This window comes from Calliphora vicina, chromosome 1 (genome assembly GCF_958450345.1).
Source record: "Calliphora vicina chromosome 1, idCalVici1.1, whole genome shotgun sequence".
NCBI classification, from domain to species: Eukaryota; Metazoa; Arthropoda; class Insecta; order Diptera; family Calliphoridae; genus Calliphora; species Calliphora vicina.
This window is the reverse complement of record NC_088780.1, coordinates 22195759-22208582: the sequence shown is the minus strand read 5'-3', so window position 1 is coordinate 22208582 and position 12824 is coordinate 22195759. Positions and strand designations below refer to the sequence as shown.

Genomic DNA, 12824 nt, shown 5'->3' with positions numbered 1-12824 from the left:
TTTGACTATTGAAAAAAGACACTTGAGAGGTATTCGAACAATAAAGTCAATTTTGTACCACGTCAAATCCACCAAACTGTTAGACAAGTGTTACATTTTATATTTAAACATCTATGAGGAAATGAAGTTCGAAAACTATTTTTAATTCGATTTTTGTTTACAATTAATTTTGGTTTAAAACTTTAACCTAAAGCTCGAAAGTTCAAATAAAATGTGCAACCTCTAAGCGTAATACAATTTTGTTAAATTTTTCAACTGGCTTTAGAACGACGAGGACAATTTTGTAACCTGTGTCCATGTGTGTGAAACATCAGAATTTTAAAAACCTCCCAATTGTATATTTTCGAACAAACTTTAATTTTTTGTACTTTATTTAAAAAAAAGTAAAGTTCTGCAAAATTAATTCCCATTCAGATATTTAAAAATCATTTAACTTACAAATTGTTATTTCTTTTGCACTTACAGGTTATAACTCCCACTCGTTCCCTTGTACTGTGTGCCGAATCCAGACGCGAAATGGAAGACTGGTTAGGATCACTGAAATCAGCCTCAATACCACCGCGGTCAAGAGGTGATAGTTTCTTCATCGAACAACATGATATATTTGCAAATCATCATCACTGGTATGCCACCTCACATGCACGGCCAACATACTGTAATGTCTGCCGGGATGCCTTGTCGGGTGTCACTTCGCATGGACTCTCCTGTGAGGTGTGTAAATGTAAAGTGCACAAACGTTGTGCAGCCAAAGCAATAGCCAATTGCAAATGGACAACGTTGGCTACGGTGGGCAAAGATATCATAGAGGATAGAGAGGGCAGTATTGTTATGCCACATCAATGGATGGAGGGTAATTTACCAGTATCAGCCTCATGTCAAGTGTGCAAAAGGACTTGTGGCTCAGTGTTGCGTTTACAAGATTGGCGTTGTTTGTGGTGTCGTATGACGGTGCATGTGGCTTGCCGGCCCAATGTGGCCATAGCTTGCCCTATAGGTCCAGCAAAACTGTCGGTGGTTCCTCCCACATGTGTGCATTCCATAGGCAATGATGATTCCTGGGATGTGGTCAGTCCAAGGGGGACGTTTTCACCGCTTTTGGTATTTGTCAACTCCAAGTCGGGAGACAATCAGGGTGTAAAGTTTTTGCGGCGCTTCAAACAACTTTTGAATCCGGCACAAGTATTTGATTTAATTTCAACTGGCCCTGGTTTGGGTTTAAGACTGTTTCGTCATTTTGAAATGTTTCGCATATTGGTGTGTTCGGGCGATGGATCGGTGGGATGGGTTTTAAGTGAAATCGATCGTTTTAGTATGGGTGTAAGTAGACAATAAAATACAATTCATAAATTATATGATATTGATAATATTTTGTTTTACAGAAACAATGCCAAGTGGCTGTTCTGCCTTTGGGCACGGGCAATGACTTGGCCCGTGTTTTAGGCTGGGGCTCCTCCTGCGATGATGATGCCCATTTACCCCAAGTGCTGGAACGTTATGAAACAGCCAGTACTAAAATGTTAGATCGTTGGAGTATTATGGTTTTTGAGAAAGCCATTTCTGTACAACCTAAAGTACCCAAGATGTCTTTGTCCTCTGAACAGGAGGCACTCTTAACCGGCATGGTTACAGCTGCCAATGAAAACTTATGTTCCATTGTGGAAACAGATGATTTGCCTACACTGATGTCGGCTACAAAAACTCTGTGCGAAACTATAGACGATTTGCTAGATCGCATGTGCGAACATCGCAGAGAAGACGATCAATTGACTGTTAAATGTGACATTCTAAGGCAAAAGCTAAACATGCTGTTAGATGCCTTGAAGGAGGAAGAGAATGGCTCACATAGTGGTGATGATTTGTTTGCCACCATCAGTAGCATAATCGCAAAATCAGCACCCAGTTCACCAGTTCCATCGGCATCATCAGCATCATTATTGTAAGTGTGAGAAATATCAATATGGTTTTTAAATTAACTCAATTTTATTTGCAGAAATCCAAACATATCAATTCAGAAAAACGAAAAGGATCAACTGAATCTCAAAGAGAGGCGTAATAGCCGCTCACTTCGGGGCAACGAACGGGAGGCATTACAAAGTCGTGCTAATAGTGTTAAGCGCGCCATGTACAATGTCGTGGAACACTCCGAGCCTGGCCGTCCGAAACGCTATCAGCGCCGACTGTCTGTTACCCCCTTCGAAGCCTTGAAGATACCCACTACCACATCCAGTGATTCTACACCCTGTACTTCACCTTTGCCCATTATACCACCCATTAACATTATATCACCTACCATGGAAACCTCACGTCTAACATGCATATCACCCTTACCCGATACCCGACGTGAGTCCATGGACGAACAATTCTTTAATTCCATCAGTTTGCCGGTGCCCAGACAATTTGCTGATAGTCGCCGCAGTTCTGGGGTACCGGAAGTCATACAGGAACAAGAAGAAAATGCCAATGGAGAGATCACATACAAGATACATCGCATGTCGCTGAGCGGTGGGGCCAATATTGACGATGCTGGTAATCGTTTATCGCCTGGCAGCGAAGGCGCCACCACTCCAATCGAAAGGAAATTCCTAAAAGTACCCATTATAACCAATGAACACATGGTTGATCCATTGTCTGACTATCGGCCCATTGAAGTGTTCGAGCGCAACTACTACATGAGTCGCGAACTGAATAAGCAAAAAGAATCATTGGATGAGGAAGATAGAATGATGGATGCGGGACAATTGATACATACATGCCAGCTACAGGTACCCAGCAATAATAATGCAAACCCTAAAGATCCTAATAATGTGTATACAAGTGAAAATATAACCATAATCGATACAGACGGAAACACTGTATGTTTCCCAAAACATAAAATAGAGCAATATTTTAATTACATTTTCATGTATCTTTTTCCAATAACAGGATGAATGTTCTTGCTCTGAGGAATTGCCAGTGGATGGCAGTGATGTCTTGTCAGCCATTAGTAATGAGGAAATTAGCGTTGGCTCCGAGATATTCGATAAACCGGAACAATCTGTGGCCGCTTTGCAATTAGGAGACTTTTTGCAGGTTTGTATAGAAATAAAAAAGGTTTTTTATAAAGTAATACACCAATTGCCTTAAAAACTATCTAGAATTTGGATTCAGCTGACTTTTGCCATATTGATTCGCCTGAAACCAGTGATGAAACGGAAAATATGCCTGGCGAAAGCATAATGGATGACATTAGTTCAGTTTTGGGTCACGATATAACCTGTGCTTTGCAAGACAATACCATAACCGAAGATTCCACTACGCTCTGTTCGGAACATGTTGCTAATCCTAAGCCACCACCAAAACCAGCAAGATCTAAAAAACCATTGACCACAGCACCCCGCAGACGTAATTCCTCTCCACCGAACAGACCACGTTTGGTGCACATGGACAGCGATGACAATCCCCAACAATTTGGTTTTGAAAATATTGTATTCGAAATTGACAATCGTTGTGATGACCAGAAGATACGTGAACCGCCACGTTTTTGTTCCTTGGCACAATTTGTGGAAGGTAACGATATTGCTCGACAAAGTTTCAAGGTAAGTTTTTATATAGTTCCCCTTTCCCCGTAATACATATACAAAACGTTAAGTGTGTGATGTGTAGTTTGAACATCTTTGCCTAAATATGAGGGTTTGGCTTCATCATTAAGGTAACCTTATGATTTCTTTTTCTTTAACTCAAACGCAAAAAAAAACAAAATAAAATAAAACCAAAAGCGTACCAAAAGACGCACTTCCCTTAAACAAACTAAACAAACAACTTCGAAACTTGTATCTCAACAGCAGCTATCATTGGATGGAGCATTGACCACAACAACGACCACGGCAACCACCATTACGACCAGCGGCCATCAGTCGGAGGATGATCTGTCAACAGCCACAGCCATAAGGATTGAGGTTAGTGAAACCACCAACACATCCTGCTTGAAGACCAATAATAGCACGGCGGCCAATAACAACAGCAACAGTCAGACATCACCGAAGAAACTAGGACCAGGACAAGATGTAAAGCGCATAACTTTTGATGACTCGTGTAAAAAAGAATCATTTGATGATGTAAATCCCCATCATCCACAGATAAGTGTTGTCGTTAGACCACCCACCCCCCTGAGAGGAGATGCTATACGGCCTTTAGATCCCGATGCCTGTAACAGTCTGCTGTCGGTGCGTGTACCAACGGAGATACGGCGACATTCCAGTCATGCTGCCAGCTTAACAGTGCGTGAGTTCGACAAGGAAAAGGATCGTCGTCATTCCGGTATCAATCCAAACTACTTAAGTTTGGATCCGGAACATACACGTTTCCTTAGCTCCTCACCAGCCGCTAGTCGTCGCATTAGCTGTGGCAGTTTGTTTAAGGTAAGCTAACCTTATTAGCATCTAATACAGACAGAGAGCAAACTAAAAAAAACAAAAACAAAAAAATATCAAAATGAAACGTATAGGCACAACACACTTTTGGAAGGGTTAATTTTTTAGGTGATTTCTTTAAACAATTTTATTTACTACAAATTGGCTAATTAACCACAATAGTCAAACAAATATGATTTTAGTTATATGATATTTTAGTTTATAAAGTTTAATTTATTTAAAATTTACTTTTTGTTTATATGTTAATTGAAAAAACAAAAAAAAAAAAACATAAATATTTAGCAAACGCAATTGGTATGTATTTCAAAATTTTATTTTGTTCAAATAAATATTTACATAACTATTGTTCTCTATTCGTTATTAAAGCCATTAACTAACTGCTTATGTCTTACGTTGTATTTAATTATTTTATTTAAGGGAATTTTAAAATAATAAGAACTGTTTGGAAAACAATTGTATATGGTCTATACCAGTAAAACGAAAAGATGTTTCAGTTATGTTCTTCAGTACGATAAGGTTATATACTTCAAAAAAGATTTATAGATGTACAGGACAAAAACTTAATTTTTTAAAAAATGCATGATAGCAATGACTTTTGGCAGATAAAATCGTGCCGCTTTAGTATCTGAAGAGAATAACAAACCAAAATCTCTTCTTGACCACTGTAAATTACATTGAAAATTTAAGTGAGTTCCAAAACTCTTTATTTGCCTTGTCTAGTGAGAAATTAAACTGCTTCCTTGCACTAAATGAAACTGCTTGTACACTAAAATGCTTCCTTGCAACATTTTAGTGTACACTGACGAGGAATAGAACGCTTAAAGTTTTACCGTGATATTTTGGATAGCAGGGGTGTTGCTTCGAAACAAGAAAACGAGAATGATGAAGAATTTTTAAAATTGTGAAGAAAATAAAGATTTAATCTTCATAAGGCCTTCAAATTTACTGAAGTTAACGATCTTCCGGTCAAATTTGATCCAAATAGAAAATAGATATTTTTTATAAAATAACCTAACATAGTTGTTGATATTTGAAATTAAATAATAGTCATAAAATATCAACCACTCACTTTTAGAAAGAATTCAATCAAAATTTCAAAATGGGTCAAATTTGACCCGATGACCTTATGAAGGATAAGAAAAATATTGCTTTGTTATTTACACGGGGAATTCCAGTTTTCATTCAAGTATAATGTTCAGCAAGTATGATGAAAGAGCCATATATTGGTGTTACCAATGCTCTGAAAACATTTAACTTAATTGTGCGTAGCAAAAACTTAAGATTTTTGATCCAGGTCAAATATGACCCAAAAAGTGTAACAAATTTTATAGAATTTTTTTTTTCTAAAAACCTAACGTAGTTGTTGATATTTGAAACTAAATAATATTTATATTTATTAAAAATAATATTTATAAAAATATCAACTACTCACTTTTAGAAAAAATTAAATTTTAATTTTAAAATGTGTTAAATTTGACCTGAAGACCCTATGAATGCAATGAATTTGAACTTTTTTTCATTTAATGCTGGATCCACTTCCTACGTTTTAGTCTCGTTTGGACAGATTCTTAGTAACAAATGAATATGATGCCAATCGAATGATTACACACACATATAATTTGTCGGTTATTCTATCTTGATGATTGGCTACAAAATTTTGGAAGGAGTAAGAAAAATTTCGCTGCTTCAACCGAAATACTTCTTTATCAACTGACTTTCTGTTGACAGAAATGAAAAATTCTGTGTCGCAAACGAACCAAATGAATTGGCAACAAATTCGGTTACTAGCACGAATCTGCTTTCTCTGTGTATCTATTGTTTGCAAAACAATTCAGTGTCATTTATATAGAAATTCCTGGATTACTCTTGTTAGGATCCAGGTTAGTCTCTACTATTTCGAGACTATATCCAGCATTCTATAACAACAATGAATGTCTACAAGGAGAAAACTGATTCGTAATAGCAACCGAATTAGTTGTCAATCGAATGATTCGGTTGCAAGCACAAAATTTTTCGGCTCTGTCAACAGAAAATCAGTTGATAAAGAAGCATTTCGGTTGAAGAAACCAAACTTTTGTTACTCCTTCTAAAATTTTGATACAATTGCAAAATTCGGTCAATAAGGTAGAATCGTTCGATTGGCAACTAATTCGGTTGATATTACAAATCTGTTTTCTCTGTATATCTATCTCTTCAAGAAAACTCCGGTATTCGTTTACAACCAGCAGGCGTTTGTAGATATGTTTTACAATATTTTCTAAGATTTTCATGGCATTTAGGTCTTTTAGTGACCATTTAAGATTTGGTCTTTGGTCTCTTTGGGAGTTGACTCAAATTCAGCAAGAATGGGTAGATTCAAAGATTTAGCATTATGAATTCAAGGATCTGTATGGGGATTAACGATAAATGTCTCGCTATCTCTTCAAGAGACTTTCGTGAACAATTTTCGAAGTGATTAAAACATTATTCAGTAGATAACCTCGGCTGTCTATCACAATGAAAAAGTCAGGATTGAATTTTGATTCGGGTTCAAAATTTGCCAGAATATGCTCTGATGGCTCTTCCTATACTAAACTTCCAAATACTTTACATAAGTAGTGGTTTGGTAAAGATAATACTAGGGTATTCGAATTATTCGATTTTTCTCTTGTTCGAATAAAACGAATAATTCGAATAAGAGATATTAACTTGTTCGAATAATTCGATCTCACATTTAAAATTAATCGAATTATTCGAATAATTTAATTTTTTTAAAAAAGTAAAAAATGAAGTTTTGACGTAGGCTTTTTAATATGTTATTGTTAAAGAAAAACAAAAATAACATTAAGTTAACAATTCAAGTAGTGATAATGTTAAAAAACATTCGAAAACACATTATTCCTTTATCCATTATTAAATTTTCAACAGAAATATTCTGATCAGATTAACTCCCGAACAATCTACAAAACAATTGACTAACAAACGCTTTAGTTTCCGTTTTGTAGCTCCAAATTTACAAAATTTGAGATAGTTGGACTTGAATTCAAATACAATATAAACGTATACAATATAAACGTATTAAGAACTTTTTTATGTCGTTCATTAATTCGGGTTTTAAATTGAGTAACCAATTATTTAGTAAATTAATTATTCACTATTTGTAAATTATTTATAACAAATTGTATTACACATCAAGCTCTATCAACGTTGCCGAATCTTTGCTCAATAAAGTGGTCTTGGGGAATTTCAAAATAAAGAAAATTTGTCCAAAGTTTGATATCATTGTCAGTGAACGTGGCTAATTTGAAGTCAGGCAGTGCATGATTGACGCATTTACAAATACGCAAAAAGTTTATTACCATGTTCGACAAAGATCTTCAACGATGTTCAAAATCATGTATAAAACGAACTCCATGCTCTTCTTGCAACAATACGTTAGTTTGCAATATTTGTGTTTATCATTCGATTTATTAAGGCCCTAATTTTGTAAATCACGTCACCAAAGTGATATTTATGTGCAAAGCAAAAACAACATTTCACACATTTTAAAAATTTGTTTTTGTTTTGTGTACACAATTTTCAAATTATGAAAGGCAAATCAACGCTTGAATTTTTGTGCGTTTGTTTGGTTCACAATTTGTACATACACAGAAAAAAAAAATTCATAATTGGAATGAATTTTGTAATAAATATTATTAATCGAACTTGACTTTTTTTTCCCAAACTTATTTCATTCAAAATAAGAACATGTTCATAAATATTATAAAATTTTTCATGACGGAAATTTTTGCTTTTTTTACTTAATTTTTTTAATAAATTGCATTATAATTGTATTATATAATGAATTAGTGCAAGAATATTTGCATAATAGCCATATATTGGCCAATATTTTAAGATAAAAAGCAGAATATCTGAAACTTAAAAATTATCATTAAACATAATAAAACATTCATAAATATAAAAGCATTTCATCCTCTTAAATCAATTTAATCATTTTCGCGCTTTTTATATAATTTTGTAGCTGAAAATCATAAAAAAACTAAAAATTTTCCATGAAAAATTTCAAACATTTTTGAACAACATAAAAATAAAAATGAAATTGAAATTATATTTTTCAAGCCTTCTAGATTTTATTTCAAAACATAAAATATTAAAAAAATCATACTATTTAAGAAATTATTTATAAATGTTATGAATTGAAATCAATGAATTCGAATCATAATATTTATGTTGAAACTTTTTTCTGTGTAAAACAAAAACAAATTTTTGAAATGTGTGAATTGTTGTTTTTGCTTTGCACATAAATATCACTTTGGTGACGTGATTTACAAAATTAGGGCCTAAATATTTTGCAACACTTACGTGCACGGTTAATAACATGCATATATTTTAAGATCATAGCCTTTATCTATTTCAATGTAATCATTATAAATGTCATCCACATTATCACTTTCGACGACCGTTTCAAAATCACATTCTCCATCACAATCAACTCCACTTTAATCTAAGTTAAAATTTTGATTAATAATTGCGATTTTTTAATATTTCGCCAGCTGAATAACGAATATTTTATTCCGTACCTTTTATTTTCATTGGTTCAAGTCCTAAGTTAAAAATTTTGAAAGATTTGTTAAAAGGAGCTATTGGAAAACTCATCTACAATGATCGAAAATCCCTTTGTCTTTAGTTATTTGTTAAATTTCAGAAACAATACAATTTTTGTGAGTCATTATTACTTATTTAAATTTGGAATTATGAAAAATTTTAAGCAATTTAATAAATTTAAATATATATGAACATTTATTCGTTTTATTCGATTATTCTACATAAAATTGTTCGAATTATTCGTTATTAGAAAATGGCCATTTTTAAATTGTTCGAATAATTATTCGAAAGAAATTATTCGATTAATCGAACGATCATTAGTCGAATGAATACCATAAATAATACATAACCAATACTCATTGTCAGGATTGACTATATGAGGAACCGAAGAACAAAATGTACTTTTTTAGCAATATATCGGGAATTCTTCCGGCTCGGTTGCTATATAAAATCGATAAAATCGGTCCACAAATGGCTGATATATAAGGAAAGAAAAAACCGGGACAACCTCGAGTTTTGCCCTATTTTTGATCTATATCTGGATTACTAAGTCATTAATATAGACAATATGGATATATATTGATAGATATTTCAAAGTCCATTGCAACGATATATATAAGGCTATAGTAAGTTGGACCTACAATGGGACAAAATCAGGAAAAAATATTTTTTAACCCGAATTTTCTTTTCTTCAAAAAAAAGTTTTGTCATAAATTGTTTTTCAAAAAAAAAAAATTAAACAAAATTTAAAAAAAAAATGTTGAAAAAAAATTCAAAAATAATTTGGAAAAAAAATTTTAAAAACAGCCGAATATAGCTCTCTTACTTGTTTTTTTATAGTTTTGAAAACTTGGCAAGCAAACGGGATTTCAGATGATCTAATAAAAATACTTTAATTGCACACGAACAATACATAAATAAGTTTTTCCAACAGTTCCATAATATTTAAAATTTCCTTAATTAAAGAAAGAAAAAAAACAAAAAATTTTCAACTTTCACTAACACTATCGACAAAACACTAACTTAATTACACCCACTACACGCTGTCTATATCTTTTTGGCTACTACAAACTTTTATTATAGAAGAAAAAATCGAAGGGTATGTGTATGTCGGAACGAGCATACGGATTTTTGGGTTTAAGATTTTTTGTGGTTGCGGAACCCGATATACGTTTAGCAACACTAGCATTAATCAGGCCTCTAATACCATTGGTAAGACCCAACAAACAAAAACCAAAATTTTACCCAACAACCAACCAAACAATTTTAAATAATAACTACAACCAAATCCGACAAAAACCTATCCTTTGATTCAAAACTCTTACAAGGTATTATTTTCTGTAGTTCTCTATCCAAATTCTCAGTTGTATGTAGTGAATTTGTTTTTGAAATTATTTCAAAACAAGACCTTTACTATATTATTTATATACTTACTTACTTACTTATTCATATGCTAAAACTTTTCAAAACATACCCTCATATTCTCAAGTAGTTTGTTGTAAAGCTAAAAAATTAAATAAAGTTCCTTGAACTTGACCATTTTCTTTGCCAGTAAATATTTATAGTGTAATTGTGTTTGATCGTTTTAGCCCAATGAAGCTTTGCCCAATATACAAAATCTTAAAGGATCCAAGACCAGTTTATTTATGGGCTCAACCTTATTTGGTTTTGATCATTTTGCATCGGCTGCTACTCCCGAAAAAGAGGATAAGGAGAGAAAGGAAAAAGAGAAAACTCCCACAGAGGAAAATCGTAAATTGCCGATTATTAATCCGATAGTGAAGTTACCTAACTGGCCAAGTATTTGAGATAATGTGTAATTGAATTATAGAAGACAAGTTAATCAATATTATTTTGTTTACAGATCTTACTGGAGGTTCTGGTTTTATTTCCAAATGCCTAATGGCCAATGCCGATACTTTGTGTGCTGCTGTTAGTCCCCTAATGGACCCGGATGAAACTCTATTGGCCGGCTATCATGAGAAATGTGTTATGAACAATTATTTTGGTATTGGCATAGATGCCAAGATCTCTTTGGATTTCCACAACAAACGTGAAGAACATCCGGAAAAGTGTCGCTCCAGAGCCAAGAACTATATGTGGTATGGTGTATTGGGCTCCAAGCAATTATTGCAAAAGACTTGTAAGAATTTGGAGCAACGAGTGCAGCTGGAATGTGATGGCCAAAGAATACCTTTGCCCTCACTGCAGGGTATTGTTATTTTAAATATACCCAGGTGAGTTTTGTTTAATTTTTAGCTTTAACATTTTACTGATAAGAATATTTTATGGTTAAGCTTCATGGGTGGCACCAATTTCTGGGGCAACACCAAGAAGGACGACATTTTCCTGCCACCCAGTTTCGATGATCGCATATTGGAGGTAGTAGCTGTATTTGGTTCTGTACAAATGGCTGCCTCCAGGCTTATAAATCTACAACATCATCGTATTGCTCAATGCCATAGTGTACAAATTAATATTTTAGGAGATGAGGAAATACCCATACAGGTAGATGGTGAAGCCTGGCTACAACCACCCGGCATGATACGTATATTGCACAAGAATCGTGTACAAATGTTATGCCGCAATCGCTCACTGGAGGCCTCACTCAAGACCTGGCAAGAGAAACAACGCCAGCATAGCATATCAATACAACGAGATCATTCATCCACCGCTTCGGAACATGCCAACTCCACAGATGAAGTTATTTCGGAACGTGAATGTTATGTTTTGCTTAATTTCATTGAGGCCGTTAGTTCTCTAGTGAAATGGGTGAAATTCTTGATTATATCACATCCCACCTTGAGACATGATCTTTATGCGGTGGCCTGTCGTGCTCAAGATGCTTTGGAGAGTATACATCCTCAGGGTAAACTATTGGAGGGTCCTTCATTGAGAACCAACTTGGTAGAGGTTATAGATTCTTCGCGTCAGCTGTACGATGATGCTTGCACTTTGTTAAGAGATCGTGGTCATAGTTTGATATTGAGAGAAGATTTGGAAAGTAAACTAAGTGCTGCCCTGGCCAGTATGGAAATGGAGCTGAAGAAGTGTTCGGTGCAAAAATGTGTAGATGGCAAATTGAGAGCCTATTTCAATGTTTTGGCACCCAATGAAGAGGTAAGAGATTTCTGTTTAAAAAAAACAACAATTATATCTGTGTATATTTGTAAACAGGGTGATGGCCGCCGTAAGTCACGCGCCTTTTGGACCCGCCTACGTTCCGGCTCTACCGCCGGCCAGCAACAATTCAAACCTCCCCTGACCAACACCCGTGAAGCGGTCAGCAACTGGAGTGTCAATGAAGTCATTACCTGGCTGGAGAACATGCAACTTTCCGAATATGTTGATAGTTTCTTACGCAACGATATCCGTGGCAAAGAGCTGCTAACACTGGGCCGTCGTGATCTCAAGGATTTGGGTGTCATTAAGGTGGGTCATGTCAAGCGTATCTTGCAGGCCATCAAGGACATGAATGAAAACTAAGATAAACTCAGTTAAAGTATCAAACAAAAATGCTTAAAACAATCATATTTAAAGAAAATATTTTTGCAAAAAAAAAAAATTGAATCTTAAATTTTAGATAAGCTACAAAACAAATCTATTTAAAATTAAGTTAAATTTAAAAGAACATACAAAAATATTTTTAAGATAGTGGCAGGATACAAACAAAGACTTAACAGAAGTTGGCAAATTAGGAAAATATAATTTATATATGAAAACTTATTATGAAAAATTTTGAATAAAAGAGCTGCATTTAAAATGATTTGTGAGGAACAAGACGGTTTTAAATTTTCCCAATCAAAATTTTCAACATATCTGCTATAGTCC

General features: G+C 34.3%; 1 protein-coding gene across 4 annotated transcripts; it reads left to right on the top strand.

Annotated features, from left to right (window-relative positions):
• The first annotated feature begins 465 nt into the window (after window positions 1–465).
• LOC135948819 (diacylglycerol kinase eta) lies at window positions 466–12479 on the top strand. Of its 4 annotated transcripts, XM_065498271.1 has the most exons (11): window positions 466–1317; window positions 1380–1936; window positions 1991–2852; window positions 2923–3069; window positions 3135–3575; window positions 3822–4397; window positions 10080–10205; window positions 10583–10793; window positions 10858–11230; window positions 11291–12113; window positions 12171–12479. In XM_065498271.1, the coding sequence occupies exons 1-11, from the start codon at window positions 517–519 to the stop codon at window positions 12477–12479; spliced, it is 5226 nt and encodes a 1741-aa protein (XP_065354343.1). In that variant the 5' UTR covers window positions 466–516. The 4 variants fall into 4 exon arrangements, with proteins under 4 accessions (XP_065354343.1, XP_065354346.1, XP_065354345.1 ...); XM_065498274.1 differs by lacking the exon at window positions 10080–10205 and having other exon boundaries at window positions 3825–4397; XM_065498273.1 differs by lacking the exon at window positions 10080–10205.
• The last annotated feature ends 345 nt before the right edge of the window (window positions 12480–12824 follow it).